This window comes from Protopterus annectens, chromosome 6.part0 (genome assembly GCF_019279795.1).
Source record: "Protopterus annectens isolate FY-2018-M chromosome 6.part0, PAN1.0, whole genome shotgun sequence".
Classification (NCBI taxonomy): domain Eukaryota; kingdom Metazoa; phylum Chordata; order Ceratodontiformes; family Protopteridae; genus Protopterus; species Protopterus annectens.
The window spans coordinates 1,361,826,138-1,361,839,004 of NC_056737.1; the positions used below are offsets into that span (position 1 = coordinate 1,361,826,138).

General features: G+C 40.1%; 1 protein-coding gene across 3 annotated transcripts in view; it reads left to right on the forward strand.

Annotated features, from left to right (window-relative positions):
- KALRN (kalirin RhoGEF kinase) overlaps positions 1-12,867 on the forward strand; it is a 4,346,166-nt gene that overhangs the window by 2,970,496 nt on the left and 1,362,803 nt on the right. For all 3 annotated transcript variants that reach the window (XM_044074926.1, XM_044074921.1, XM_044074920.1), the window contains exon 29: positions 3,787-3,898. In XM_044074926.1, the coding sequence (XP_043930861.1) occupies positions 3,787-3,898 (112 nt within the window). The remainder of the gene's footprint in view (positions 1-3,786; positions 3,899-12,867) is intronic.

The window sequence follows — 12,867 nt, forward strand, 5'->3', positions numbered from 1 at the left end:
CTTTTTCCACAACAGTTTCTTCCTTCTGTTGTAGAGTTTAATAATGGCTGGGGACCACCAGATTGGCTTCCTTTTTTTGGAGGAGAGCATCTTGGTTCTGTTGGGTATGGCTAGTTCCGTGCATTTATGTACATGTTCGTACAGTGCATTGTGTATGATTCTGCAGTCGTGCAGCTATTTTCTATTGGCATGAGTGCTATGAAGTTAGCCACCTCTGTTATTAGGAGTCCAAAGTCAGCTTTGGAGAAGTTTTTCAAGGTGGTTACCTTTGCGGGGGGTATGGGTGAGATGTGGATTTCCATGGTGATTAGTTTATGGTCAGATCTGACCAGGGAGGGATTGACTATTGGTGTAGAGCAATGGTCACCCATGTTAGTAATAACCAGATCAAGGATGTTGCTTCCTCTAGTGGGGGTCAGAATGAGCTGGTCCAGGGCATTGGAATTGATGAATTCCAGGAAGCGTTGGGCCAGTATATTGGTGCTTGAGTAATTTTCCCAGTTGATGGAGGGGTAGTTGAAGTCTCCTAGTATGAGACTGTTGGGTTGGACCTTGATAGATTCCAGGGTGCTTAGGAACGTGGAGGGAGACTCAAAGGACATGACTGGGGACCTATAGAAGGCTATGACCTGGATCGCCGTCTTACCCAGTGTTAGTTGTACCTGAAGTATCTCAGATGCGTTATGCTGGGCTACTATTCTGGAGGTGTGCATATCCTTTATGAATATGGAGACACCACCGCCTTTGGAGCTTCGGTCCATGTTTCGGGGCCGAAAGGTGTGGAATGAGTTATAGCCTGGTAGCACAGGGCTGCTTTCTGCTGCTTTATACCAGGTTTACGTTACAGCACAAATGTTGATGTTCTCCATTTTGAAGAGTGCTTCGAGTGAGTGCATCTTGAGATTTAGACTTCTAGCATTGAGCAGCATGACCCTGAGATTGCATTTATTTATAGCTGTTATGGTGGTAATTTGGTTTTTGGAACACCACCTAAAAAAGGCCACTATAGGGATGGCAAGAGCCTTAGCTGGTACCTAGAAACCCAGGAGTAACAGATGAAGGCCATCTCTGGCAAGGCATCGAGGTCAGTCAGTCATGTCATCCCAAGCAGACAAATACTGGATCTGCTTAGACTGACACCGAAACTTAGCCAGTTGTAGAAGTCAATCATTTTTTGTTTGTACTGCGGCATCATTCTGGGTGACGGTAGGATACTGCTCAGGGCTAGTGTAATACCTGCCTGGGCCACATAATCGAGAGCTCCACCATGTCTGTTTTCATGTAATCCAGTGAGGTGCGTCTCAGGTCATGAACATCCACATGGACAATGACAGAGTCATACATGTACTTGTGGAGTGACCTGAGTGCATGTGTTATGTATTGGATTCAGGCACCTGATAGAGAGCTGACTGTTACCTTCTCCTTATTCAACCTAGTGAGTGGGACATCTGTATGCCTCACTATTGAGTCACCTATGATTAGCGTATTGGGCAAGGTACTTAGCTTTAGGGGCTTAGGTTGAGGGGCACACTGTGGAGGTGAGCTATGTATCCTGTAGTTTGTGCTGTGTTGTGGTGGTCGAGTCCGTTTCTGTCTTGGAGGTTTCTGCTGTTTGGGTAAATTTCTATTGAGAGCCTCCACGAAGGTGGGTGTGTGGTTTGTGTTTTTATGTGAGAGCTGTGATAGTGGGTGTTTTGGAGGTCTATGTGCTCCATGTGGTGTGGTGCAGGTGTTGACCTTCTCCTCTAGACCAGCTAGTCCAGTCTTGGCTTGAGAGTGCATAGCTTCCAGTTTGGTGATATAAGTGCATCTCTCACAAGTCTGAGTGTTGGGAGGTAGGAGGGAAGGGTTGTCTATGTACTTGAGGCAGTTGCTACACTACCTCAGAATGCCCAAGTGCACCAGGTTAGTAGGAGAAAGCACAGGGAACTGCCCTTTAATCATGCCAGGAGGGGTGATCATAACTACTAAGTACTGGAGCTATTTCCATGAAGAATGACTAGTGCTGATGGCACTTAGGTGTGCTATAATAATTGCTACAAAAACCTGTTGAAGTGCAAAGCAATTAGGCTATTTGAAGTGCAAGAGAGAAAGACCTAGAAAGATGTAAGGGAAAAATTGAAGAGCAGAATTTCTGGCACTAGTAATAGTTTACCTCAGCTCAGCGCCGCTGAGCAGAGCTTAAACAAGCGCAAACCTGTGCAAACGTGGGCTTTTAATCCAGAAAGTTGAAAGGGATGGAAAAACTGCCCAAATGGCCAATAAATTACAATTTCTGGGCCAGAAACCACTCCTCTTGTGGTAGATAGGTTACCTAGTGCTTACCACTCCCACTGATAAGCTAGAAGGCTTCCCTCCAACACAATAAGACTTGGGGGGCTCACAAACTTACAAACAGTCCTGGAGACAGCAAATCTGTATCTGGACTAAACTAGTTAAAGGAAAGGTGGGAAACAAGCGCAGACACGGGCTTTTAAACCAGAAAGTTTTAGATGAAAGTTGTTTGTAGACCATCTTGGAGAACTTTGGCATCTTTTATCGAAATAATGATATTACCCATTTTGCATATATCATCATATTTTGGTTAACCAAGGCCCATTTCCCACTTTTATATCCAAAAATTTGTGTCAAAAAAAAAAAAACAAAGACATGAACCTCAGTACAGAGTCCTGTGAGACACTGCTGGAAAAGAAAGGCAATGCCCCCACTGTGACTTGTTGTGTCCTGTTTCCTAACATGTGATTTGTCCACAGAAACATATATAGATTGATTGACCTGTAATGTTGAATACCTCAGGAAGGTCAGCATAGGCAATATACACTGTCAAGCTTTCATTAATTAAAGCTATTTCTACAAGATTCAAAAGGCAAGATCTCCTCTTTACAAAACAGTAGATCTTCTGTGTCATTTTGGGTATGCTCCATTGTGCCTTTCTGTATAACTTTATGTTTAACAGTGGCCATAATGGTGGACCTAAAATTGCTTGGGTCTCCTGTAAATCTACCTGGTTGACTGCTGCCACTACAGCCTTTCATCACAGAGCAGGGATGTATTTACATACTAACTCCTGTTTTAGCATGGGTGATAGGATTTACTTAGATTTTTTTTATCTTTGTAAGAATGCAAGATGCCTGCTTATCATAGTGTTTGAAATGGATTATTGATATAAACAGAAATAACTCTGCTCGCCACTTTTTTCCTATGGGTTTGGCTGATTTCCTGTACCCAGAAAGAACTGATGAAGAAATGTCAGTCTTTGATTTTGTGACTCTGGATTGTTCTGCAGCTCAAGGCCTCCTAATCTGTCTAAAAGTTCTCCTGATACTTCAATAAGTCCCCCTTGCCTACTACGCTGTTGTGTAACATTCCTACTTCCTTTGTACAGAATGATTGTTTAATTATGAAAAGACAACGCATGGTCAAGGAGAACTGCACAATTTCTTACATATGTTTAATATCATGTTTGTAGCTAAAAATTCACCACATTTTTCTGAATGGAAGTCTTCACAGCAGATGTTGAGTGGTACTGAATAGAAACAGTAGGAAGAGTATAAAACTTGTGTACTACTACATGGCAAATTTTGACACTGCTTTATCTTAACTCAGTTGTGCAGATATCAGTTATTGACGATTTCTTGTAGTGCTGTTATTTTATGTGAAGTCGTCATTTGCTGCTGTGTCTAGTAATTGCATTATCCTCCATTGTAATTGCACCACCTGGAGGCGCACATCAGTTTGTCACATTACTCACTGACACAATGTTCTGTCTCTATTTTTTACTTACAGGAGCTTCTGACGTGTTGTGAAGAAGGGAAAGGTGAAATCAGGGATGGCCTTGATGTGATGCTTAGCGTCCCAAAGAGAGCCAATGATGCCATGCATGTCAGCATGCTGGAAGGCAAGTGTCACATAATCTCTCTTATTCCATAGGACTGGACAATAGAGACGATAAACCTCCAACATTGTAGATGACATGAAAACTTCATTGCTGGGGTCATTGTTTTTTTTTTTTAAATGTCAGCTGCTAAATTGAAAATCTATCTTTATATAATATTTTATTTTATTGGAACGACACCATAATGAAAGTTGACAATCTTAACACTGACAGATGTTAGTAGGTCCCTCCACTGCAGTATGTTATCATGTCATTTTGATTGTGTGGTTATCTGACTATGTTACAGAAGCTGACCAGCAATAGAATAGTCTCCTATTGCGCTCTACTAACAAATAGTCACATCTTTACGGTATTTTAGGACCCATAAATGTTATGTTACACTTAAAATGTTTGAAACCATGTAAGTGACCACATGACTGTCATCCAGTTAGTTCATTTAATAAAACACCAACAATGCATTTAATGGGAGTCAAATACGAGTTTGTCATTGACAATCTAGTAGTACGTGAGCAGTCAGTATTTGAATACATTTTTATGACTTGCCTTTATATCATTAACATCCCCACTGTTGTTGCTAATAACTTGCTAAACATCACATCTCTAGTGGGTGACTGAGCTGTGCTGAGGTATGACTGACAAAGCAATGACATTTGTTAAAAGCTCATTATCCTGTAGAAATAACACAATGGTTTGATTTTGTTTCTTTTAATTTAATGGAATTTAAGTCATTTATTTAACTCATTCACACCTGCTCACCACTTGCACTAATAAAATGTGCTGAGATGTGACTAGCAAAAGCAGCTAAAATTTGTTAAAACACATTAACTTGTAAAAATCAAAGCACTTTCTTAAGTAGAATTAACACAATAAACTGCTCAACACATGCACACCTGCTAATGAAATGTGAAATACCTCAGTACTAGGTAGCTGGACAGAGACTGCATGAAGCTGTTTAACAAAAGATGTGAAATGCTTAAGAAAATTATGTTATCAAACAAGAAAAGCAACATTTTGCTTTTTTCTGTTCAAATAAATGCTTTATTTTTTTACAGATTCAAGCTGTATAATTTCACTACTGAATGCCACAGATTCAGCTTTATGTTAAACCCTGATGATCAGAGTGCATCACTGAGGTATATGCATTGGTGAAGAAAATATGTAAATAAACCGCTGCAATAACTTACACCACAGGTATGGCAGAGGCAGTGCACCTCCATGTGGTACAGGTGTGGAAAAGGTGCACCTCCATGTGGTTCAGGTATAGTGGAGGCTTCTCCATGTGGCAGAGTTGTGAAAGAGGTGCTACTCCTTGTGGTACAGGTGTGGTGGAGGCAGTGCTTTTCCATGCAGTACAGTTGTGGAAGAGGTTCTCCTCCATGTAGTACAGGTATAGTGGAGGCCTCCCCATGTGGTACAGGTGTGGAAGAGGTGCTCTTCCTTGTGGTACAGATGTCGTAGAGGCAGGCTCCTCCATGTGGTACAGGTGAGGTGGAGTAAGTGCTCCCCCATGTGGTACAGGTGTGGATGAGGTGCTCCTCCTTGTAAGACAGGTGTGGTGGAAGCAGTGCTCCTCCATGTGGTACAGGCGTGGAAGATGTGCTCCTCCATGTGGTGCAAGTGTGAAAGAGGTGCTCCTCTGTGTGGTATAGGTGTAGAGGAGGTGCTCATCCATGTGGTAAAGGGTGTAGAAGAGGTGCTGTTTCGTGTGGTATGGGTGTAGAAGAGTTAGTCATTCTACTGAATGTGTAGCTACATGTAAGCATAATCCACATCATCAGTCACTGGGCATGTCACAGCACTGTGGGTATGATACAGGAAAACTACCTGCAAAGGTGCACTCTGGAGTCATACAAGTAGTGTAGTTCTCAAATGTGTGGTTGTGAATGGGTTATAAAAGTTGGAAATCTGAAAATAATTATAATACCTTGACACAGCATTTCAATGGTAGTGATTGCATTAAGTGCTCCTACTGTCCAGTCATATACCTGACTTACATTTGTGGCTGTAGTCACAAACAGTGCAGTGCACTTTGTTAGGAACTTTGTCCTACTGTCCAGTCATATACCTGACTTACATTTGTGGCTGTAGTCATTAACAGTGCAGTGCACTTTGTTAGGAACTTTGTCCTACTGTCCAGTCATATACCTGACTTACATTTGTGGCTGTAGTCACTAACAGTACAGTGCACTTTGTTAGGAACTTTGTCCTACTGTCCAGTCATATACCTGACTTACATTTGTGGCTGTAGTCACTAACAGTACAGTGCACTTTGTTAATAACTTTGTCCTACTGTCCAGTCATATACCTGACTTACATTTGTGGCTGTAGTCACTAACAGTACAGTGCACTTTGTTAGGAACTTTGTCCTACTGTCCAGTCATATACCTGACTTACATTTGTGGCTGTAGTCACTAACAGTACAGTGCACTTTGTTAGGAACTTTGTCCTACTGTCCAGTCATATACCTGACTTACATTTGTGGCTATAGTCACTAACAGTACAGTGCACTTTGTTAGGAACTTTGTCCTACTGTCCAGTCATATACCTGACTTACATTTGTGGCTATAGTCACTAACAGTACAGTGCACTTTGTTAGGAACTTTGTCCTACTGTCCAGTCATATACCTGACTTACATTTGTGGCTATAGTCACTAACAGTACAGTGCACTTTGTTAGGAACTTTGTCCTACTGTCCAGTCATATACCTGACTTACATTTGTGGCTATAGTCACTAACAGTACAGTGCACTTTGTTAGGAACTTTGTCCTACTGTCCAGTCATATACCTGACTTACATTTGTGGCTATAGTCACTAACAGTACAGTGCACTTTGTTAGGAACTTTGTCCTACTGTCCAGTCATATACCTGACTTACATTTGTGGCTATAGTCACTAACAGTACAGTGCACTTTGTTAGGAACTTTGTAATGCACAAAGTCATTTTATTTGAAGTTACTAGCTACTTTTTATCAAAATATAATACTTTTTTAAACTCTGAAACAAAATGATGGACATAGTCCCAAACACTTCAATATAAAACTTTGTTATAGTTCACTTTTAAAGTGTCTTACCTCCATTCCTGCAAGGCACCTGGATGATGTCAGTGGGTATATTGAATTCCTTCTGGCACATCGGTGTTTGGGGTCAACACAGGAGATTCCTCCAGTTTACTGAAGCCAGAGTGGACATTGTTCATTTCTAGCCTTTCTTTACAACCAGGAGTATCTTTAATTGTGTTAACAGTAATGCCCAAAACCTGGCACGAAATGAGTCTGTAGGTGTTCCTCTATCCAGATGACTGGCTTCTGCTTGATTCATCAATGGATTCAATAGAAGAGTAGATGTGGACCTTGGAAGTGACCATAAATCACGAGACTTGGGAGTTTTGTCTCAGCAGATATCCTTTGTAAGCATGAAGCTTTTCACTTTCCAGTACCAGTCATTCCCACCTGGGAGCGGGTTCAGGAATTCATGGCTGTGGCAGCTTGGCATAGGAGGCAGCACAGGGTCCAGCCATAGATTCTGCTCTGTCCCATAGGGCTGATGGCTGCCATGTACTTCATGGTATCATTTACACATTTGTGATGTGCACATAGCACTGGACAGTTAAGTGCCAGTGGCTTCAGAGCCACCATGTGCTCATGGACCAGATCCCTGTCAATAGTTAGGCTCTGTTGTTGTTGATGATTCTCACCGACACTTTGGTGGACTTTCCCCTTTCTTCAGTCAGGCCTGATGATTCTGATGATGAATAGTTCAATTGCGAGGTGGAGAGTGCACTTTGACTCCCACATATTACAAGGGTGTGGTTTCCTCCTGGAGAGAGGTTCCAAATTAAGTAGATGGAGCTTCAAGAAAACTTCCTGGACCTGAAGAACTGCAGATCATTAATTCAGACAACCAGTCCACTGTAATATATCTAAACTAGCAAGTGTCACAAGGTTGTTTCACCATTGCAGGGAACTTATGCTTTTCTGGCACTGGGCACAGACAGTGGCATCACTCTTTCAGCCATTCGTATCCCTGCATAAGTTAACAAGCTGACAGAATATTTCAGCCACTTTTCCAGGATTAAGAGGTCTTATATGGTATAAGTCTTCTGGAGGTGAGACAGCCTGGAGATTGATCAGTTTGCCACTTGATAGATTGTGATCTTCCTTTTAAGTTGCTCAGTTTATGAAGGCAAGGGGTGTGTGACAGTGGATATGTTTTCCTTTGTGTGGCATAGGAGATTTGAGCATTCCTTACCATCATTCCCACTGATTGAACAGCTAATCAGAAAGTGCATGGAAGGAAGACCAAAACTCATTCTTCTCAACTCCTGGTGGCTAGGGCAGGGTTATGGACAGGCATGCCAGTACTGGAAATCGTCTTAGTCCTAGACAAAGATGTCCTCTCAATTGAAGTAACAGCTGTCTCCACCTCATAACCTGAATCCTGATATAGACCCCTATTCCTGCTGAAACGTCTGGCTAGGTCGTAGAAGTTTTTTAAGAATGACCTCCAGTGAATAGGCATGTGTTTCCAATTGGGAATCCTTCCCATTTGAAGTGTAGTAGTACTCTAAGTCGTCCCAATCAAGGAGTCATGCAGGTGGTCTTGACTTACTCCAGAAGCCTGTGTGATTTATGCCTCTCTTATTTCACAGCTAAGGGGCATACATCAGCTATTTCTGTCCATTGTAATTTTTTTTCATTTACTGTTTGTGTCCACTTTATCAGTGGAGATGAAGTTTGTTCTTTGGAAATGCTTCTTTCTGCTGTCCATCACCTCTTGGGATTTTAGGCCTTTGTGTAGGGAACCATACTTCACTTTTCACAAAGATGGGGTATACCTTAAAATGAACCGTTGTCTCTTCCAAGAGTAGTTTCTGAGTTATACTGCTAGACAGGGGTCCCATGAAGTAAATAGTGTGGGAAGAAATAGCCAGGGAATTGTTATGGCTAGGCTTGTATAGGCCCTAGGGCTGATAGCCTAGTACCAGCCTATGAACCTAATCTCTGAATCAGTCCTTTCATGTCTGTGTTTTCATTGTCAGGACAGAAACCAGAGATTGGTGTGTCCTTCACATCCTAATTGTGCGGTATCAATTTAGGTTTTCTCTGATGCAGGTGTTTGACTTTAGAAGAATGGACCAACCGTTCATCTTATTTTCTGAACTCATGGAAGAGCACATTGTTACCACAGAGACACTTTTTATGTTTATTGCTGAAGACATTGTTTTTACCATGAGACAATTAAATGCTCACTGGTTAACATTGTCAGTATCCACTATAATAGGAGAGTAGAAGCCATCGATACCTGCTTCAAGAATGTCTCCTTTACATATATCTGCACCATGACTGCTTGGTCTTTAGTGTACGCTTTAACCAAGAGCTACTGCTTTGATCATGACTCTGGGTTTCAGGCTTCTTTGGCCCCCTGTCTAGTGCCAACACACTGAAAAAATATCAGAAATGCAGGAAAAAACTGAAACTCAAACCTAGATTTTCTCATTTAAATTTCTTTTTTTGCAGGAGGGTACCTCACCCTCATCCCTTGATGTGTGGGGTGCAAGCCCCTCACACCGCCCAACCTAAGCTTATATACTAACTCCTAGATTGCAGTGCCTCAAAGAAAAGGGACTATTACAAAAAATGGCCATCTCAGACTTAGTATATGTAAATCAGCTTTTTTTTTGGTCATTCAGTTTCTGTGTTTTTAATATTTCAAATGATTACTGAATTTTTGTGACACTTTAGTACTTCAGGACTTAGCTTGCAATTTCTGTCCTTGGACAACAGTCTGGATCTTTCCTCCTTGGTGGTTACTGGTTGTGATTCTGAGAATTCACAGGACTCATCAAAGAGAGTCTTTGGTGTTCGATATCATCAGTATTTTCTTGCCATTTTTACGGCTCTAGAAGGTGACCATTTTTTAATAGGTCAGGAATATCCTTCCACTGCCCTTAGTGTATAGGCAGCTCGTCAGTCTAGGCATGGCTGTTAGAATTCCCTTTAAGTTGGGTTGTGTACTTGTATATTGTTTGTTAGCGGCATTGATGTTGTCTTCATTGTTATTCCTGGATGTGCAAGAAAGTGCTTGCTGGTGCCCCGTGGATAGGCGCAGTTATGCATTAAAGAAGCAATATCAGACTTGTGGTACTAGTGAAGAATGCAAATCCCTGTACTAGTATTCTAAGAGTGAATTCACTGAGAAGCCAGCTCTAGATAATATTTCAGTAGTACAGTGTATTCAAAATTTAGCCGAGCAGATCAGATCTCTCTACACAACATGGCATAAAGAGGTAAAGTCCTGTGCTGCACAGCATCGTACAAAGGCTGCAGTAATGGAAGAGGCTTTGTCAGATGCAGACACTGTCATGAGTTTGCAGTACATCTTTGTAAATAAAACAATCAATACGTGTGTTAAAAAGTGGAAGGCGTTGAACATGTGACCCACTGGAGTAATGTAAAATAAATAGCCTATAGAAAGATGTACAGGGACAAAACATCACTGATTTCTTGATAACTTAAATGCCAAATATATTGTCTTAACTCTCATTGGAATAGGAAAGGAATGTAGGTCTCTGTCTCTTTTCTACAACAACTTGGCAGAAGCCAAGATCATTTATAATTAAATTTCTCTCTTTTCTAGACTAACAGCTTGTGTTAAGGTTTGTCTGCTCCCTAGCAACAGGCCAAGTAAGTGGTAGGAACAGTCGACTGAATAATAATTATTCTGTAAAGGAACTTTTTAAAAGTGGAGAATGTTTGCCTTTAATAAAGTTGTTAAAACTAAAAAATCTCAAAGCTCAGTTCCTATTCCTTGAGAGAATTTTTCTTTATGCAATTTTTATTGGAGTTTTAAATAGTAAATTACGATTAAGTCACACATATCAACATATTCAATGCAAATTGCATAAATACTAACATCTGCTAAAAATAAAATAAAATTGAAAAACATATTCTATTATAGGAAAATATTTATCTCCTCTGTCCCTACAGAAAAATCGGTCTAATCCATAGCCATGTCTAACTTCCCCATGATGCTGTCCCCTCACTTCAAAAATGGTTTTCATTTTAACAACTGATGTCTTGAGTCAAAGCCCCTTATCATTTTCCCGTACAACACTATCCTCTGCCTTGTAGAGATTCCTGTATCCTTCTCATCTCTCCACCTGTTGCAATGTTTACCTTGACCCAACTTGCTATTACTAGCAAACCTCTTACATATTCTTCCATAATCCAGAAATGTTTTTCATTTTTACTACTAGCTGTTTTTTTTTTCAAACTCCCCTTAACATTTTCTCTAGCAACTCTATTCTTTGCCTCTGGAAAGACTCCTGTACTCATCTTCTCACCTTTCATTTTGCAGCTATTCTCTTGAACCAACCTGCTGTTAATGACAAACCTCTTACATGCTTTCCCCCAAATTGTACTATGCCCCACCGATCCCTGAAGAGACATCTGTTTCAACTTCCAAAGAAGTTAAATTCCCAAACAGCTTCTCATATGGCTTCTGCCCCTCTCAGTAAAGCACATACTTTCCTGTAGTCCCGTTACAGTATGCAGTTGGTTGGTCCTTGTCTCCTCATAGCTCCAACACTGATCCTGTTCCAAGAGTACCATCTTGTATAGCTTAGCTGGTGTTTTGTACCACTGGCAAATCCATCATATCTGTATGCCATAGAGTTGACCCAACACTGCTAGTGCTTTATAAGTCCTTCATATTTTTTTGTTAAAAAAAAAAAAACTTGCTCTGCATTCTGATGTGTTCCTTTCCCAGTGGATAACAAACTGATGAGGTGCTGCTTATCTGTGTCTTCTGCCAAATCTGAATACTGTTTCCTTACTCCCCTCAATTCTTCTTCACTCAAACCCATCAAGGCATCACCCCACCTTCATCCCTTCCTCCCCTTCGGGTACATCTGTCGTTCCCATAATATTCCTGATACCGGTCCTAATTTACCTGTGCTTCACCCATTCCCCTACCTGATCCCAGTCTGTTTCACAACTTCTTCCCAAATCTTTTCACAATCATCAGATCTCTGTCAGTCTTTCTTATTCCGTTTCTAAGAAGGGAATTACAACTGGTTTACCACCCACTGTGTGGATCTAGTTCAGATAATCAGCTTTTTAAAATGTGGAAATTCATATGGTCAAGAACATATGATTGATGTTTGAAAAAGTCAAAATACAAAAAACACACAAGCCAGCAGCAAGCAGATAGTGTCAAAAGAACAGTTTAATAAAAACCAACAGCCAAATGGCATCAAAAGTAAAATGCTGTATTTATACAGATGTAACCATGCTGATTGGTTATAAAATTGTAAACATGTGCTGATACTCAAATACCATAAAGTAACACATATACTTATCTAAATGGCTATCTTTCTCTATATTTAGATAGCATATATATATATACAAAATTCATAATAAATCAGAATACATACTGCAATATAACATGAGTTAATCAATATATATATATGAAAAAAATATATATGTGTATTCTGAGAATAGGAATACCATATGTTCCACATAACATGTAATATATATTTTCAATTTATAGACTATCATTCAACCCAGGGCTGAATAATGCTCCTAATTTCGTGATCCATTTCTTTTCTTTAAGATTAAGTTTATTATGCCAACCACTCTTGATAGTTCTGTCACCAATGATTTTATCTATAATAGTAAAATGAAATTTGGCAGTATATCATATATATATATTGATTAACTCATGTTATATTGCAGTATGTATTCTGATTTATTATGAATTTTGTATATATGCATATTTTATGTATAATTGGTGTTTCACATCTTGTATATATGCTATCTAAATATAGAGAAAGATAGCCATTTAGATAAGTATGTACTTAAGCCCTTTAATGATTCAATTTATTTTTGAATTTATTTTTGAATGTATTCATGGCCATTTTAACTATGTGTTACTTTATGGTATTTGAGTATCAGCACATGTTTACAATTTTAT